The 17,984-nt window shown below is 59.0% G+C and overlaps 1 protein-coding gene across 1 annotated transcript in view; it reads right to left on the reverse strand.

The window, feature by feature from the left end:
* Positions 1 to 17,984, reverse strand: part of PGS1 (phosphatidylglycerophosphate synthase 1) — a 40,317-nt gene that overhangs the window by 9,281 nt on the left and 13,052 nt on the right. Inside the window, exons 3-7 of the mRNA XM_062175648.1 lie at positions 15,128 to 15,205; positions 13,433 to 13,532; positions 12,509 to 12,698; positions 11,765 to 11,943; positions 8,754 to 9,272 (exon numbers count right to left, since the gene is read on the reverse strand). Of these exons, the coding sequence (XP_062031632.1) occupies positions 8,754 to 9,272; positions 11,765 to 11,943; positions 12,509 to 12,698; positions 13,433 to 13,532; positions 15,128 to 15,205 (1,066 nt within the window). The remainder of the gene's footprint in view (positions 1 to 8,753; positions 9,273 to 11,764; positions 11,944 to 12,508; positions 12,699 to 13,432; positions 13,533 to 15,127; positions 15,206 to 17,984) is intronic.

Here is a 17,984-nt window from a genome sequence, read left to right on the forward strand (position 1 = left end):
TCAGAGCACCCCCCCACGTCCGCGCAGCCAGCTCTGGGGTCCCCGGGGGCGCCCGCACAGGGCCAGCCTCCGCACGTCCTCCCCGCGGCCCTCCCAGAGGACCCGCACAGGCAGGTCAACGCTGTCGCCGGCACCGCACTCCCAAAATAGAAGACCGTTTCCTAACTGAGCGAAAGCATTTCCAAGAACATCTTGGGTAAGAGGCCATGAGGTCCTGCCCGCTCCTGTGAATGGGTCTGTGCCCTCCCCTGCAGAGGGCCACATCCAAGTGCCCCCCACCCGGCTGGCTGCCCCTCCCCCTGGCCGGGCAGTCTGTGCAGGTAGCTCCCCCCGCTTCCACAGGGACGGCTCGTCACACACAGCACCCCGTGTCTTTTCCCACAGAATGAAGCTAGGAGACGGCACGGCAGGCTGTCACGCTGCTGATGACAAGATCAACCTCTTAAAAGACGGGGTTGGGGCCAGCACTGTGGGTCCCGGCTGCTCCACTTCCAACCCAGGTCCCTGCTGTGGCCTGGGGAAGCAGCAGACGGCCAGTGCTTGGGACCCTGCACCATGTGGGAGGCCCAGAGGCAGCTCCTGGTTCTTGGCTTCAGCCTGGCCCACGTCCAGCTGTCGTGGCCATGTGGGGAGTGAACCAGCGGATGGAAGACTTCTCGCTCGCGCTCTGCCTCTCTGTAACTCTGCCTTTCAACTAAAATAAACAAATCTTAAAAAAAAAAAATGGGTCTGGGGCGGGCACTGTGGTGCAGCAGGTAAGCTGCTACTTGGGCTGCCCACAGCCCCTCCAGAGTGCTCCTTCCAAGTCCCAGCCCCCGCACATGGTCCAGCTTCCTACTAAACCTGGAGGGAGCAGATCTTGGCCCAAATATCTGGGCTCCTGCCCCCCAACTGAAAGACCCAGATGGAGCTCCTGGTCCCTAACTTCAGCCTGGCCCAACCCTGGCTGCTGCAGACAGTCTGGGAGTGAACCAGTGGATAGGAGACCTCTCCCCCTCCCTCTCTGTTGCTTTAAGAAGATGTATTTATTTAAAAGGCAGAGTTACAGAGACAGAAAGAGGAAGTGACGGGGAGGGGGGGGCTGTCTTTCATCCACTGGTTCACTCCCACAATGGCCTGGGCTTGGCCAGGTTGAAGCCAGAAGTTTCATCAGGGTCTCTCACAGGGATGCAGGGGCCCAAGACTTAGAGCATCTGCTGGGGTTCTCCCAGGCCCATTAGCAGGGAGTTGGCTTGGAAGTAGAGCAGCTGGGACTTGAACCAGCGCCCATAAGGGATACTGGCACTGCAGGAGGCGGCCCAACCCGTTGCACCAAAATGCCAGCCCCACACCTTTCAAATAATTTTTTAAAAGATTTACTGGGGCTGGTGCAGTGGCACAGTAGGTTAATCCTCTGCCTGCGGCACTGGCATCTGGCATCCCATATGGGCACCAGTTCTAGTCCTGGCTGCTCGTCTTCCAATCCGGCTCTCTCCTATGGCCTGGGAAAGCAGTAGAGGATGGCCCAAGTGCTTGGACCCCTGCACCTGCGTGGGAGACCCGGAAGAAGCTCCCGGCTCCTGGCTTCGGATCGGCACAGCTCCAGCCATTGCAGGCATCTGGGGAGTGAACCAGCGGCTGGAGGACCTGTCTTCCCTCTCACTGTCTATAACTCTACCTCTCAAATAAGTAAGTAAAATCTTAAAAAAAAAAAATTTATCTATTTGACACTACAGAGAGTGAGAAAAGAGTGAGTGAGTGAGAGAGAGAGAGAGAATCTTCCATCCCCCAGATGGCCGCAATGGCCAGGGCTTAGCCGGGCCAGAAAGCCAGCAGCTTCCTCCTGGTCTCCCACGTGGGTGCAGGGCCCAAGCACTCAGCCATCTTCTGCTGCTTTCCCAGGCCACAGCAGAGAGCTGGGTCAGAAGTGGAGCAGCCGGGACTCAAACTGGTGCCCATGTGGGATGCCTGGGTTGTAGGCAGCAGTTGAACCCACTATGGCACAATACTGGCCCCAGATAAATAAGTCTTTAAAAAGTCTGCCCAGGCCGGCGCCGTGGCTCAACAGGCTAATCCTCCGCCTGCGGCGCCGGCACCCCGGGTTCTAGTTCTGGTCGGGGCACCAGATTCTGTCCCGGTTGCCCCTCTTCCAGGCCAGCTCTCTGTTATGGCCCAGGAGTGCAGTGGAGGATGGCCCAAGTGCTTGGGCCCTGCACCCCATGGGAGACCAGGAGAAGCACCTGGCTCCTGGCTTCGGATCAGCGCGGTGCGCCGGCCCTAGCGCACTGGCCGCGGCAGCCATTGGAGGGTGAACCAACGGCAAAGGAAGACCTTTCTCTCTGTCTCTCTCTCTCACTGTCCACTGTCAAAAAATAAAAATAAATAAATAAATAAAAAGTCTGCTCAGTACTGCTCCCCTGAGGCTGCTTAGGCGGGGCTGGGTGAGAGCAGTGAGCAGAGAGGCTGCGCACCGGGCAACAGCGCCACCTTGACTCTGATCAACCCAAGGCACCTAGACCACAGGGTCCAGCAGAGAGCTGTCCTGCCTGATCCCACAGGGACTTTTCTAAAAGTTTTTAAAATACTTTTTTATCTGAAAGCGTGACAAACAGAAAGGAAAAGACGGAGAGACAGAGATCAATTTTCCATTCCACTGGGTGCAGGGGCCCAGTCTTCCCAAATGCCCACACAGCCGAGGCTGGGCCAGGCCAAAGACAGGAGCCCACAACTCCATCTGGGTCTCCTATGCAGGCGGCAGGAAGCCAAGTGCCTAAGCCGTCACAGCAGGAAGCTGGCTCGGAAGCAGAGGCAAGACTGGAGCCCAGGCGCTCCAACACAGGATGGGGGCGTCCAGCCCCTCCACAAGGACCTCTAAATCTGCAGTCTAAGTGCTGTTTCTCTCACCAGGCAACAGAGGGTTCCAGACCAGGCGCAGGTAGCTCCCCTCCAGGCCACTGACCAGCTACAGCGTATGTGACAGCTTCTCAGTCGTAGTCGTCACTGCCCTGTGAGGGACAGCACACCCACACACGGACCACCTGTACCCGTCTGTGTCCACACCTCTCAGGTCAGACTGTACACACACCCAGCCACCACCTGTAGCCAGGTCAGCCCCCCCCACACACACATACCACTTGCACCTGTGTCTCCGTGACCCTGCCCCAAGACCCCAGCCCCTTCCCTGTGGGAAAGCCAGGTGTAACCCGTATCTGGTCTCTCCTCCCTCATCTTCCTTCCTCTGGATCCCAGCTGGACGCCATGCAGCGCCTGCGGGCAAAGGGGCAGCTCCCACTTCTAAGTCACCACTCTGGGGTCTCCCTACAGTTTCATTTGCATTGCACTTCTTCAAAATGAAAACAGACCACACGTGGCAGGACTGGGGCCAGGGGATGAGTCCCACCGCCAAGTCCAGGGACAGTTGCCACACAGTGCCCACACCACAGGGGCGCTCCACAAGGCCAGGGCCACCAGAACAGCAGTCGCTCACGCGTCAGGAGTTCAGTCACTGGCCTGTGCCATGGGGACAGGTGGGACGCTGGCGGGACGTGCAATGTGGGATGGATCGTGGATGCCCTTCTGAGACCTCACCTCCCCCGCTCCATGCCCAGCATCCTGGGCGGCATGCACGCAGGGCACAATGTCCAGGGCCAGGACACACGTCCCAGCCCGGAGCCATAAACCAGTACCGAGCCCTAGCTCCTTCCAGGAAAGGGCCGGGTGCCCCATTCACAGGGCGGGCAGAGGCAGCCACAGGAGGACGCCCTAGGCTCAGAGTCCAAGACTCCCGCCTGCTCATCCCACCGCAGCAGATGCCAAGTCACTGCACTGTCGCCGGGAGGCTCCCAGCACTCGCCCACACAGCCAAGCCCTCACCACCTCCAGTCCTGCCCTCCGCCTGGATCGCTCCTGTCCCAGACACCGGCCGGAAGGCTCCCTCTGCTCCACGACCCCATTTCACACACGGCTCCCACCAGCTAGGAGATGCCAATGCGTACGTCATGGAGAGGGGACAGAGGCATGTCGGCCCACCCTCCCATGCGGAAGCACCACCTGTGCTGACAGGCCAGGAGCAGGAGAACTGCCCCGTGAGGAACCGGAGCCGGCACACAGGGCGGGGCTGCGGGCTCTTCCCGCCGGGGAGCACCGAGAGGCGCCATGCCAAAGGGCTCCCGGGAAGGCCCTGGAAGCGGTGACATTCTCACAATCATTAACAGATCTGTCACCAGGAGCCAGAAATCTCATCGAGCGCTCCGCCTCACCACACACATTGTGCTGCTAGGCTAGACACTGCCTACCAAGAAGTCCAGGCCAGCACTTCCGGACCCTCCCCTCCAATGCGCAGGGCGGGCCGCTGGGACAGGGCTGGGAAGTCCTGATGACAGGGGAACAGCAACCCCTCACCCCAGGCTCAACATTTCACGGCCACCGCTCTGGCTGCACTGAAGCTGCTGCTTCCAAGGCCTCCAGGGCCTCCAGTGCGTGGTGAACAGTGGCCAAGGGGGCCCCAAGCCCGCCCGTCCATCTCCACCAAGGTCAGCTTTGGAGGGGGTCCCCAGCACTCCACACACCAGTCTGCTGCAGACTCGGAGCTGCTTCCCGTTAGGAGTCCTGCTTCTACCCCAGCCCCCAGACTTCTGTCCCACCACACCCACTAGGCAAGGGGTCAGACCAGGCAACAAGACGCCCACACTGAACAGGGACGCGCATGCGGCCTGAGGCCCTCCTGTGTCTCTCCAGAAGGCCAGGAGACGCAGCGAAGCCCAGGACTGAAGCTGAGCTTGCCCTTCAGCACCAAACCGCAGGTAGGGGCTGACACACAGCACCCCCGGAGCCTCCTCACGCTACAAGGGGCCAGAGTTCACAGCCTACAGAACCGCCTGGAGCTGTGGCGCCGGCCAAGTGATCACAAGAGCCCGCCGTGTCTCAGTCAGTCGCATGACACATCTGACACTGGACCGCGCTCGACTCCACGTCAGGTGGCCTGGCCCGGCTGCAGGCTAACGGGAGTGTCCCAGGCATGCGGAAAAGAGGGTGGGGCAGAGCAAGGGCGCCCAGTGCCTGGGTGTGCTCACGGCACTTCTGTCTCCTGACGCGTCTGCCAGGATGTGAGCCAGGTGAGCGCAGGAGCACCTGCTGCCCAACACTGGCGCTGCGCCTCACGGAGCCTCCCCCACCCCGCAGCGTGGCCTCAGCGTCCACACACACCTCCGATGGCTTCCACGACCCCTCTCCTAGGTATGAACCACGTGATGGATAACTGACAAACTCACAGTCCAGGGCCCCGACCCCACTTTACAGGAAGAGGTGGAACCAGGTCCTTGGGCTTCGGCCAAGGTAAAGGTGGACCACGCGGTCCTCACTGCCGGTCTGTCCTTCACCTTCACGTGGGGTCTCCTGAGGATTCTCGACCACACCCACTGCCAAACCAAATCCAAACAGGGTTTCCAGCAAACTGACGCAGCTTCACTTGTCAACACAGACACACAGCGAGGCCGGAGACGTGTGAGCAGCGCACACGGGCTGCGGGACAGCACACACCCTGCTCCGGCCAACTCCACACAGGGATCCTGGCCGCAAGGCAGGCAAGCGACGCCACACTCGGCCGCGGCACTCGGCACGACCTCACTCCTGCCAAGCTGCAGGCTTCCCGAGGGCAGTGGCCAAGCCGATGCTCCTTGCACCTCCACGCTCCCTGGGCCTCTGCCGTGTTCACTGCACAGCCAGTCCTCAAAGCCGCCTGACCTGACTCCCAGGGCAGTGCTGTGCTGACCAGCAGAACCCTGTCCAGGTACAAGAACCATGGCATCCCGTCTCCTCTACCCAAGGGCTTCTGGGAGCAGGAGCGCCGAGACAGCTTGGACCTGTCCTGCAGGAGCTCAGGGGATCGGCAGGAATTTTCTGGCCCACAGACACACCCCAACAGGCACACGGCTTGCACCCAGCACAGGCCTTGCAGGACATGTTCCACTGTGCCGCCCATCCAAACCCAAAGCCACCGTGTGGGCTGCCCATTCAGCCTCACTTGCTCCGGGATGCCTTGGGAAAGCAAACAACAGATGAGATACAAAAGGTGCTGACTTAAGACCTCACCGTGGGGCCCAGACGTGTGGCACAGTGGGTTACGTCACCACCTGCAATGCTGGCATCCCATAGGAGTGCTGGCTCGAGTCCCAGCCGTTCCACTTCTAATCCAGCTCCCTGCTAATGCACCTGGGAAGGCAGCAGACGATGACCCAAGCACTCAGGCCCCTAACACCACCGAGAGACCTGGATGGAGCACCTCACTCCTGGCTTTGGGCTGGCCCAACCCCAGGGTGCAACCACGTGGGGAGTGAACCAGTGCATAGAAGCTTGCTTTATCTCTCTCCCTGTCTCCAACTCTGCCTTTAAAATAATTAAATTGATCTTTAGAAGAAAAAAAACAGAGACCTCATCACGGAGCTCAAGCACTAAGCAGCAGGACCTGGCCTCTCGCCCTGGCCTCGGCTCTGGTTTTCTGGCAGGATCCCTCTGCTCGCAAGAACCCCTCCCTGCACCCTCAACCCTCCCACCTCTGCCTCCTCTCACACCTGTGTGTCCCGGGGTCCCACACAGATCCTTTCTGCCTCCCCTCTGAGCCAGGCTCCCAGATCACAGGCCCTGCCCAGAGCAGGGCGGGAGGGAGGGAGTGGCAGAAGCACAGCAGTCCGGGAAAAGGCGAGACGCACCGGAAAAGCCAGTTGGGTGTTTCTGTTTCAACGGTAACTGGGGAGTCACCCACGACTATCAGCACAGCTTCAGAGAAACAACCCACACCAGAGTCAGAGCGACAGGGCCCTCCCAGTCCCCGGCCGAGCTGGGGCCAGAGTGACAGGGCCCTCCCAGTCCCAGGCCGAGCTGGGAGAGTGACAGGGCCCTCCCAGCCCTCAGGCCGAGCAGGGAGAGTGACAGGGCCCTCCCAGGCCCAGGCCCAGCAGGAGATGGTGCTGTCCAGCCGTGCCCTGCGGGCTCGGTGTCACCAACACCAGAAACCTTCCCAGGCTTCTCCCACTCCCGACTCCTCCTTCAGAGCCCATCTCAAAAGCGACAACGCCCATCTGCACATACTCGTCCCACTGCCCTGTCCCCTGGCTGGCCCACATGTCTGGAGACACCTGACAGCCACCCAGTTCAGCCCAGGACGTGCTGGGACAAGACCCACAACACAGTGGAAGTCACATCCCACACTGAACCCGGATGCCCACCCACGCAGGCCATGAGCCCATCGCCCGCGGCAGAGTACCTGGTGGGGCCGCAGTACTTCCTCCAGCACTGACAAGGGCACAGGGGAGCTGCAGCTGGGGCGAAGGCCGGCGTTGCAGCACAGCCGGTTAGGCAGCCACGCGGAAGCCCGCAGGCCACGAGTGCTGCTTCTGACCAGCCACCCACCAGCGAGCCTGGGGAGCAGCGATGATGGTCCAAGTACCTAGGCCTCTGACACTCATGTGGCAGACTCAGCCGGAGCTCCCGGCTCCAGCCTGGCCCAGCCCTGGCTAATGCGGCCATTTGGGGAGTAAACCAGCTGATGGGAGATCTCGTTGTCACTCTTTCAAATAAATAAATTTTTAAAAAATTGGGGCCGGCACTGTGGCAGAGTGGGTAAAGCCAACACCCAGTGTCGGCATCCTACATGGGCACCGGTCCAAGTCCCTTCCGCCCCATTTCTGATCCAGCTCCCTGCTAATGCGCCTGGGAAAGCAGAAGACGCCCTGCACCCATGTGGGAGCCTGGAAAGAAGCTCCTGGCTTCTGATGGGCCCAGCTCCAGCCATTGTGGCCATCTGGGGAGTGACCGTGGATGAAGGACCTCTCTCTGTGCATCTGCCTCTAACTCTGCCTTTCAAATCAATAAATAAATCTTAAAAAAAAAAACTGACCTCCAGTCTAAACCACACAGATGTGTGCCTTGGCAGTCGGGCCCGGGCCCCGGCCCTGGCACCTCTCAGATCCTCCAAATGCCACCGAGACTGGCCCAGGAGCAAACCCGACCTCCAGACTGCCCGGAGATGCCAGGAAAGCATCACTGGCGGCCCACGGGCTCCGCGCTTCCACCTGTCTTCAGGCAGAGGGCAAGCCCCAGGGTAGGCAGGGTCCCTTAGCATGGCCTTGCTGCTACAGGGGCGCGCCTGCCGGCACCAAGGGGACCCTGGGATGGGGTTCAAGCACATTCTGTCCAGTCTCAGGGAGAGCTGAGGACATGCCTCACTGGGCACCTTGGAAGTCACAACAAACGTACACTGTGGCGACCCCCGTCCTGCCAGAGCTCTCTTCTCAGCTCTGTGGAAAGTGGTGAAGGCTGGCCTATGGGCGGAACACAAGCAAGGCAGAGCACAGGGGCCCTGGGATGACCCCTGAGGGTCCTGTCTGCTGCCCAGAAGGGCACAGGCCAACAGGCAAGAACTCCATGACCAACACAAGACAAGATTACGCCCCCTTCACCTATTCTAGGAAAGAGGTGACACCCACCACGTGTCTTTAGAACACCCACCAACACAGTGTACAAGCTTTCTGTGCAAAAAGGGAGACTGCACACAGCTGAATCCCTTCACGCCGGCTCACCCCCAGATCAGGGGACAGCGGACGTGTGTAGAGGTGGCCAGGAGGACAAAAGGAAGAGGGCTCCAGGGGCGGCTGCAGGCATGCCCTCCGTGCTGCCAGCACAGACCAGCCAGGACCCTACAGGAGAAATGGAGGGCGGCACTCCCCCCGCCGCAGGTGTCCCCGTGCTGGGCAGTCGTCTGGCCAGCCGCCACATACCTTTGGCGTGAAACGTCCAGCCCTTACGCCAGTACTCCTGCAGCTGGACCCGCTCCTGCTGCCCCAGGCTGCACACCTCACTGTAGAACTGTCGCTCGATGTGCACATAGGCTGCCGGGATGGCACCGGCCACCCCCTTGGCCCCAAAGAAGCCATTCACCTCCGGCGAGGCCAGCAGGATCTGATACTCGGCCCGTGTGCCCAGGACCAGGTCCATGTAGGCCTGGGTCAGGTTAAAGTAGCCAGTGGTAAGGTAGACCCTAGCGCCTCTCTCAGCCTCGGTCAGCAGGGTCTCTGTGACAATCTCATCGATCTGAATCTCAAAGGGCTTCATCTGGACCAAAGGGTAAATCCAGGTGTCGGGGGCTGGTCTGCGGTCACCAGCTGCTGCTGCGTCCTGGGTCAGCAGGGGGTCGCCGTGGAAGGTCTGGGCGTGCAGCTGCTGCTGGCGAACCCTGGCTGAGTTGATCACGCCCATGACCCTCTCGTGGGCTGCCTTGCAGAATGCAGCCCGGTCACCTAGGAGGAGACACAGGAGAGCAGTGAGGGCAGGGGACACAGCACGTGACAGCAAGCAGATGTCGTAAGCAGCTGCCCTACGAACGCCCAGCCAAGAAGGAAAGAGTCGCGTCATCGCATAACAAATCCATTACGAAAAGCTCAAGGGCAAGATGGACTGAGGGCAACACGAACAGGACAGTGGTACCTGGGGAGCTGCTGTAGGTTCAGAACTGGGGAAGGAATGCCTGCCACAACTCGATAAGCAGCTTATTTAAATAAAGACATGTATAACAACAAAACAGCACGGGGTCAGCACTGTGACACAGCAGTTTCAGCTGCCACTTGCGTGCCCACATCAGAGTGCTAGTTTGAATGCTGGCCGCTCTGATTCTATTCTATTCTATTCATTTATTTGACAGCTAGAGTTACAGACAGTGAGAGAGACAGACAGAAAGGTCTTCCTTCCGTTGGTTCGCTCCCCAGATGGCCACCACGACTGGCACTGCGCCAATCCAAAGCCAGGAGCCAGAGCTTCTCATGTGGTTTCCCATGGGGGTGCAGGGGCCCAAGCACTTGGGCCATCCTCCACTGCCCTCCTGGACTACAGCAGAGAGCTGTACTGGAAGAGGAGTGACCGGGACTAGAACCCGGCGCCCATATGGGATGCCAGTGCCACAGGTGGAGGATTAGCCAAGTGAGCCAGAGCACAGGCCCCACGCTTTAAAAAGAAAAAGAAAAAATATATATTTATTTATTTATTTGAAAGGCAAGCGAGTCTTCCATCCATTGGTTCACTCCCCAAATAGCTGCAATGGCCAGAACTGTGCCGATCTGAAGCCAGGAGCCACTTCCGGGTCTCCCATGTGAGCGCAGGGGCCCAAAGGCCTGTGCCATCTTCCACTGCTTTCCTAGGCCACAGCAGAGAGCTGGATCAGAAGAGAAGCAGCCAGGACTTGAACTGGCGCCCATATGGGATGCCAGCACCGCAAGTGGTGGCTTTACACACTATACCACAGCACCGGCCCTGGCTGCTCTGCTTCTGATCCAGCTCCCTGCTAACGCACCCGGGAAAGGCAGTAGAAGATGGACAGTTCAAGTACTGGGCCCTGCACCCACATGGGAGACACAGATGGAGTTCCTGGCTCCTGGCTTCAGCCTGGTCCAGCCTGGGCAGTTGGGGCCATGTGGGGAGTGAACCAGCCTGCCTTTCAAATAAATGAATAAACATTTAATTTTTTTTTAAAAAAAGAGCAAACACATATCACAAGACAGGTGTCATGGAGAAAACAGCGGCTCCGTCACAGCTGGAGACGCCCGGGGGATGGCAGGCCGCTGAGGGCAGCGTGGGGAGAGGCAGGCTGAAGGCTCGAGGGTGCCTTCTGTACGCAGACCAGACGGGGACAAGCGCACGTGCAGACTGACTCAAGGAAAGACACGAGGCGCAGCCTATGATTAGACAAGAAAAGACAAAAATTCACAGGCTAGCCACTTAACCGAATCCAGGGGGAAGAACCAAACAAGAAAAGGAAATATAAAAGTAAGCAGAATTTAATAAAACAAAATGAGAATATGACACCGTCCAAAGCCAGTTCTCAGAAGACTAGCACCAACAGCAAGGCTGACAGGGTCACAGCAGGCGGGGAGGCAGCGGGCAGACAACCGGGTACCCGTCAGGGCTGGGCCGTGGACCGCGAAGGGACAGCTAGTACGTGGACCCAGGCTGACAGACACCTGAACTGCTGGGGAAGCGGAAGGGTGGGGAGGGAGGAGGCCGTGGCCCCGCGTGACTGAGCGCCCTGACCCTCTGTGCTCACAGCAGCCCCTGAACGCACCTGCACTCGCCACACCCTCACTCCTGCCCCCCCACGGGCCCCTTTCCCTCGCAGCCGCGCTGGCCTGTTACCTGGGACCAGAGGCTAGATGTGATCACTTTAGTCTCTGTGAGAGAAAAGGAAAAACTGAGACTACGTAGGTACTTATGTAACAAGAGAAAAAGATTGCCACAAATCTGTTCCTGATGGAATTCACACTACGACAGTGGTGACAGCACGCACGGGCAGCAGGCAGGGGCCCCACCCGGGTCACCGCCTGGCCGGGCCTCTCCAGGGCCGCGGCACCTGGGGGCTGCTCTCCTCCCTCCACTGCAGACTCGCAGACACAGCCCAGGCCACGCCACAGGAATCACAGGAATGCAGATGCCCGCTGACTTCCAGGGAGCAGCCGAGCGCTTTCCAGGCAAGAGGCCACAGAGCTCAGTGGAGCCGGGAGCCACGGGGCCTCTGTGACAGGAAGCAGGCTGCTTCCTGTCGACACCCACACTGCCCCCTTCCCAGCGGCTCTCCTGCCTGCAGGGCACGACGGACAGCCAGCCCGTCATACCCGTCTGGCTTCCGAGGCAAAAGCGCAGAGGCCCTGCCGCCCACGTGTCCTGTGCCTGCGGCATGGCCACCCAGAGGTGTGCTCTCGGGGCTGTGCGCCCTGCAGCGGCAGAGGGCAGAGCCAGGTCGTACCTTTGTAAGGGTGCACCATGCCGTCCACCACCTGCACCGTGTCATCCCCCTGCAGCTGCAGGGACACGTCCCCCACGGCCTCCACCAGCTCCGTGAAGAAGTCGGCGACGTCCGCACAGTCCTGCAGGAACACGTAGCGGTCCTGGCGGTTGGTGAAGTAGGAGTCACTCAGGTTCGCACTACGGGAGAAGCAGCAGGGAGCACTCAGGGACTGGGCAGCACCACGGCCTGGGACCAGGCTCTCGGGGGAACCGGCACAGGAACGACAAACTCAGGATGCCACGAGAGCTCCCAGCAGCAGCCCTGTACTGAGGTGACACAGAACCGTGGCCACAAAGGGGCCGCGAATCCGACAGGGCGACGGGGACGCAGAGAGCCATCCACATGGGGCACATCCGACAGCCCAAAGGACCTGATTCCATCCTGGCTCTGACTGTGCTGTCTGTGGCTCTGAAAAGTGACTCGTCCTCTCTGGGCTGCTTTTCACGCGTCAGGAGTGAGAACTAAGTGGGAGCGCACAGCAGCCGCCAGGCAGCCATGCCCCACAAGCAAGGAAGGCCATCTTCCAAACCACCCTCCGAGTCCCAGCCCACAGCAGGGTGCAGCCGCGGGAGGCACTCCCCTGTGGGCAACAGAGATCCAACAGGCGCCGTGAGGCTCGGGGCGCAGACCGCCCTTCCTCCTCCTCCCACTGCCGACCACGCTGCAGCCCCGGAGGCACAGACACTGGCAAGGGCTGCTCACCCGCTCAGGATCACGCTGTTGTCAAACAGGTACACCTTAATGTGCTGGAGACCGATGGTCTCGTTGAAGCGCTCGGGGATAAAGAGCCTCAGGAGACCACGGAGGTTTGGCGTGTGGAAGAGGGAGACTCGGACCTGTTCTGGAAACTTCTGCAGGAGCGGGAGCAGCATTGTGCGCGAGTTCTTCCTGCCTGCATGTATGGGAGCAGAGAAAACAGGGGGGCAGTCGACACCGTGCCAGATGCCCGCCTGCCCACAGCGAGGGGCATCCGGAGACCCGCACTGCCCATCTGGATCGGCCATGCCGCCAGGGGACCCAGGGACACTTCTGCTCTGGATGCCGGCCGTAGCTGGGAGCAGGCCTGGGGTGCTCCGTGTCGCAGACCCTTGCATCTCTCACACCCCCTCCTGCTGGCAACTGCCCCAGCTGCCTCCTGGGGCACCGGCACCCCACTCTCAGCCTTTCTACTCTGAGAAAAAGAGGACGCTTCACCCCGACAGCTCCACAGGCGCCAGGCCGCGCGGCACGCTCCAAGCCTAGGAGCAGGTGCACACGGGCCCCCAGGAGTCGGTCTCTCAGGGAGGCCTACTCTCCTCCAATGGACAAGGCATCGTGGGGACACAGCCGTGGCCACCAGAGCATGAAAAAGAAGTCAGTCTAAAAGCAGCAGGGCCAGGAGAGGACCCTGGCCCTCAGCCTGCCCACCGTCAGTCTCAGGGGTCGAAAATGCTTTTCTTAAGCTGTTTCAGTCGGGCGTTCAGTCACACGGTACCCATCGGGCAGCCTCAAGCCAGCCTGGGAGTCTTCACTGTCTCTGCCTGAGGACGGGCCGGAGGGGTGGGGCAGGAGGTGGGGCCCAGGTAAGTCCTCACATCGCATCCCAAGGACCTGAGAGAGGAAAGAGGCGGCATGCACCACACCCACCTCTCGAGCCCCGCGTGAAGTCTAAGAGGATGGAGACCTTGAGGTCAGAAGGAAATTTTGCTTGGAGAGATTTTTCTAGCGTACTTTCCAGGCAATCCACCTAACAAGGAAAAAACCAAAAAGAATCTAAGTGTAAGACTTGGATGACGCCTGGTGTACTTAGAAACATGAATAACTGTGCCCTAACTGTGCTGAGCCACACGTACAGGTGCACCCACACATCCACACACGCACCCACACACACACCATCACCACCCTCCTCTTGGCCTCGGCCTCAGCAGCAGCTCCCGCCCAGCACTGCCCAGCCTGGCCTCAGGCACAGAAAGGTGGTTGCAGCCAAGGGCCTGCTGCCCAGCAGACTGGGCCCTGCGCTCTTGGAATCCCTCGAGGACAACAAACAGGGGCCAGCGTTGTGATGTAGCAAGTAAAATTGACACCTGCTCCCACATCTGTGCTGGTTTGAGCCCCAGCTACTCCACTTCCCATCCAGCTCCCTGCTAATGCACCTGGGAAAGCAGCAGAAGGTGGCCCAAGTGCTTGGGTCCCTGCACCCACGTGGGAGACCCAGATGGAGCCCTGGCTCCTCACTTCAGACTGGCCTAGCTCCGGCCATTGTGGCTATTTGAGGAGTGAACCAGTGAATGGAAGATCTCTGTCTCTCCCTCTTTCTAACTCTGCCTTACAAATAGATAAATAAATCTAAGGGGAAAAAAAACACAGACAAAGCACCACTTGTGGCTAGTGCTCGGCAGGTATCTGCGGAACAGATGGACCCGGGCAGTCTGCCCAGCAGCCACTCTCCACGGCTGGATGTGACGTTCTCCCGTGAGACTGTGCAGGCTCTGCACACAGCCGTAGAGAGTGCGCCCTAAATCAGAGGTGACCTCCCTCCTCAGGGAGGCTGAGAGGGCGGGGGAAGGGCACGTGCTAACCCACCCTCCCCTCCCCCAGCTCCCACCTGTGATCCAGAACGAGGAGGGAACAGGAAGTCCCGTCCACTCCCTGGGGGCGGAGTCCCCAGGGGACTAAGACAAAGCACACGCTCACTGCAGCCCTCCGCGTCCACACAGGGCCCCCGCGTGCAAACCCGCTGGGGCTGGCTCCGTGTGACTGCCAAGTATGGCGGGAGACAGCAAGTCCAGGTGAGACAAGGACAGCACACCTGCTCCTGCCGCCAGTGTCAGCAGGCTGGGCAAGCCAGCCCAGCTGCACGCGGGGTCATCTGTCCAGCACAGGATCAGAGAGCCCTGTCTGGAAAGAGCAAACAGTGGGTAATCTGGGCCCCGCGGGCCAGATGGGCTCCATCACAACTACTCAGGCGTGTCTCTAACGCGGAAGCAGCCGCAGACAACACACCAGTGAATGAGCATGGCTGTGTTCCAATAAAACTTTATTTATGGACACAGAAATCTGAATTTCACATACTTTATACAAACCACAAAAGGTTCTTTTGTTTTTTTCCCCAATCACTTGAAAACATGGAAACTGCTCTTAGCTCACAAGCCATACAGAAACAAGCAGCCTGTGGCCACTCTACCAAGCCCGACCTTGGTAGACAGAGCAGCCCAGAGACCCTGGCTGTCACCCTGATCACACCCGGGGTGACAGAAGCAAGAGCAGGCTGAGGGGGGCTGGGAAAGGCGGACCCACACCAGCCTGATGGCGCCCAGCAGCCGGGACCTCCCATGGGCTTACCAGCTCCTGTTCCAGAGGACCTGTCCCCAGGTAGAGGGACGCCATCACGACCCGTCTCTTGGCTACTTTTATCTGCCCCTGAAAGAGGAGAAACAATCCAGAATTCACATTTCGCCCTTCGGGAGTTCACCAAGAAAACATCTCTTGTCCTTGGCGGAAAAACACACCCCAAGCTGAACAACCCTCTGTCTCCACCAATCAATATTTAAAGCAAGCCCAAAGGGCTGGGTTTTTGGCACAGTGGTTAAGATCTCACTTCAGGGGAGGGAGGGGTAGCACTGGGGCATAGCAGATTAAGTTGCCTATCCCATATGAGCACCGGTTCAAGTCCCAGCTGCTCTACTTTGGATCCAGCTCCCTGCTGGTGCACCTGGGAAGGCAATGGAAGACAGCCTGAGTACTCGAGCCCCTGCCATCACACAGGAGACCCAGAGGGAGTTCCATGTCCATGCTCCTGGCTTTGGCCTGGTCCAGGCTCAGCCCCAGCCATTATGGCCATTTGGGGAATGAAGCCAGCACATGAGTATCGATTGCTCTCCGCTCCACTTCCAATCCAGCTCCCTGCTGGTGCACCTGGGAAAGCACCAGAGGATGGCCCAGGTGCTTGGGCCACGCAGGAGAACCAGGGGAGGCTCCTGGCTCTTGGCTTCAGTCTGGCCCAAGCCCTGGCTGTTGTGGCTATTTAGGGGTGAACCAGCAGATGGACGATCTCTCCCTCCCTAAGACTTTCAAATAAATAATAAGTCTTCAAAACGTATTTATTAGAAAGGCAGAGTGACAGAGAAGAGACAGAAAGAAAGAGATCATCCATCCACTGGCTCACTAATGGCCACAACTGCCAGGACCAGGCCAGGCTGAAGCCCGGAGCCTGGGATGCCATCGGGTCTCCCACACGGGTGCAGGGGCCCAAGCGCTGGGGCATCTCCCACTGCCTCCCAGGCGCATTAGCAGGGAGCTGGACCAGAAGCTGTGCGGCCTAACAAGCAGCAGCTGAACCTCTGTGCCACACTCCCACCCCTCCACCTTCACCACTGACCCCAGCTTCCTGCCAGCGCACACCCTGGGATGCAGTGGTGGCGACTCAAGTCCTTGGGTCCCTGCCACCCATGTGGGCGATCTGGATGGAGCTCCTGGCCCTGTGCTGGCTGTTGCAGGCATCTGGGGAGTGAACCCATGGATCACAAATCTTTCTGTCTCTCTCAAATAAGGGGAAATAATGTAAAAATAAATAAAGCAAGCCAGACAGCCAACCAGCCAGCCCAAAGCGTGTACGGTAACCTACCAAATAAACCAGGGGTAGGGAACGTCTAGCCCACGGGCCGTACACAAGGACCACAAAATCCTCTGGTCTGGCCCAGGCAAGGCAACCACAGACAGGACTGGGAATTCAATAAAGCTACAGCAGGCTGATTTTTAACCTGATAATTTTGTATGGCCTACAGATGATGCCCTAAGTACCCAAAAGGCCCCCGGCAGGTAAGACATTCCCCACCCCTGAAGTCAACACTTACAAACCTTTTTCTTTTTTTTTTTTAAAGACTCACTTATTTTGAAAGTCTGAGTTACAGAGAAAGAGGCAGAGACAGAAAGAGAGCCATCTCCCATCTGCTGGTTCACTCCCCAGATGGCTGTAGCAGCCAGTGTGGGGCCGGAACACGGCCAGGAGCCAGGAGCTTCTTCCTGGTCTCTCACATGGGTGGGAGGGGCCCAGGTTCTTGGGCCATCTGCTGCTGCTTTCCCAGGCCATTAGCTGAGAGCTGGATCCGAAATGGAGCAGCCAGGACACAAAAGGGCACCAGCTCAGCAACTTTACCCTCCAAGTCACAACGCCAGCCCCAACGCTTATAATCCTAATTTAAAACAGCCAGCCTGCAGGGCCAGCATTGTGTTAAGCCGCTGCCTGCAACGCTGGCATCCCCTACTGGAGCACCAATGCAGGCTCTGGCTGCTACACTTTGGATCCAGCTCCTTGCTAACGTGTCTGGGAAGGCAGAAGATGACCCAAGTGCTGGAGCTTGTACCACCCACCTGGATGGAGTTCCAGGCTCCTGGCTTCAACCTGGCCCTGTCCCAACCATTAGAGCCATTTGGCGGAGTGAACCAGCAAATGGAAGATCTCTGTCTGTCTCTCTCCCTCTCTCTCTCTGCAACTCTGCCTTTCAAATAAAAATAAATAAATCTTTTTAAAAATAAAAGCAGGGGCTGGCGCTGTGGCACAGCGGGTTAACGCCCTGGCCTGCAGTGCCAGCATCCCATATGGGTGCCGATTCCAGACTTGGCTGCTCCACTTCTGATCCAGCTCTCTGCTGTGGCCTGAGGAAAGCAGTAGAAGATGGCCCAAGTCCTTGGGCCCCTGCACCCGGTAGAAGCTCCTGGCTCCTGGCTTCAGATCAGCACAGATCTGGCCATTGCATCCAACTGGGGAGTGAACCATCGGATGGAAGATCTCTCTCTCTCTCTCTCTGCCTCTCCTCTCTCTGTGTAACTCTGACTTTGAAATAAATAAATCTTTAAAAAAAAAAAAGTAAAATAAAGCATTCAGCCTAACCCCTCCCATAAAACTCAGCGCACAGCCGGCACAGACCAAGCAGGAAGTCTGCACACTGATACGGCCGTCCAACATGCTCCTGAGTGACAGAAGCAGCCTGCAAGCCATGGCCCTAGCGCCAGGCCTGCCACGGGGCACCCACGGGAACACGGAGCCCACACGCCGGCCAAGCTCCTCCCACCCTTCCTTCCTCACCAGCTGCCCAGAGCGAGCGCCTGCAAGGGCAGTGCAGAGCGCACCACTCCCAGCCCCTGGGCCCTGCCCCGGCTCTGCAGCTCTCGGCAGGCCAGGGCAGCGGCGAGGGCACGG

Source organism: Lepus europaeus, chromosome 18, assembly GCF_033115175.1.
Source record: "Lepus europaeus isolate LE1 chromosome 18, mLepTim1.pri, whole genome shotgun sequence".
Lineage (NCBI taxonomy): Eukaryota > Metazoa > Chordata > Mammalia > Lagomorpha > Leporidae > Lepus > Lepus europaeus.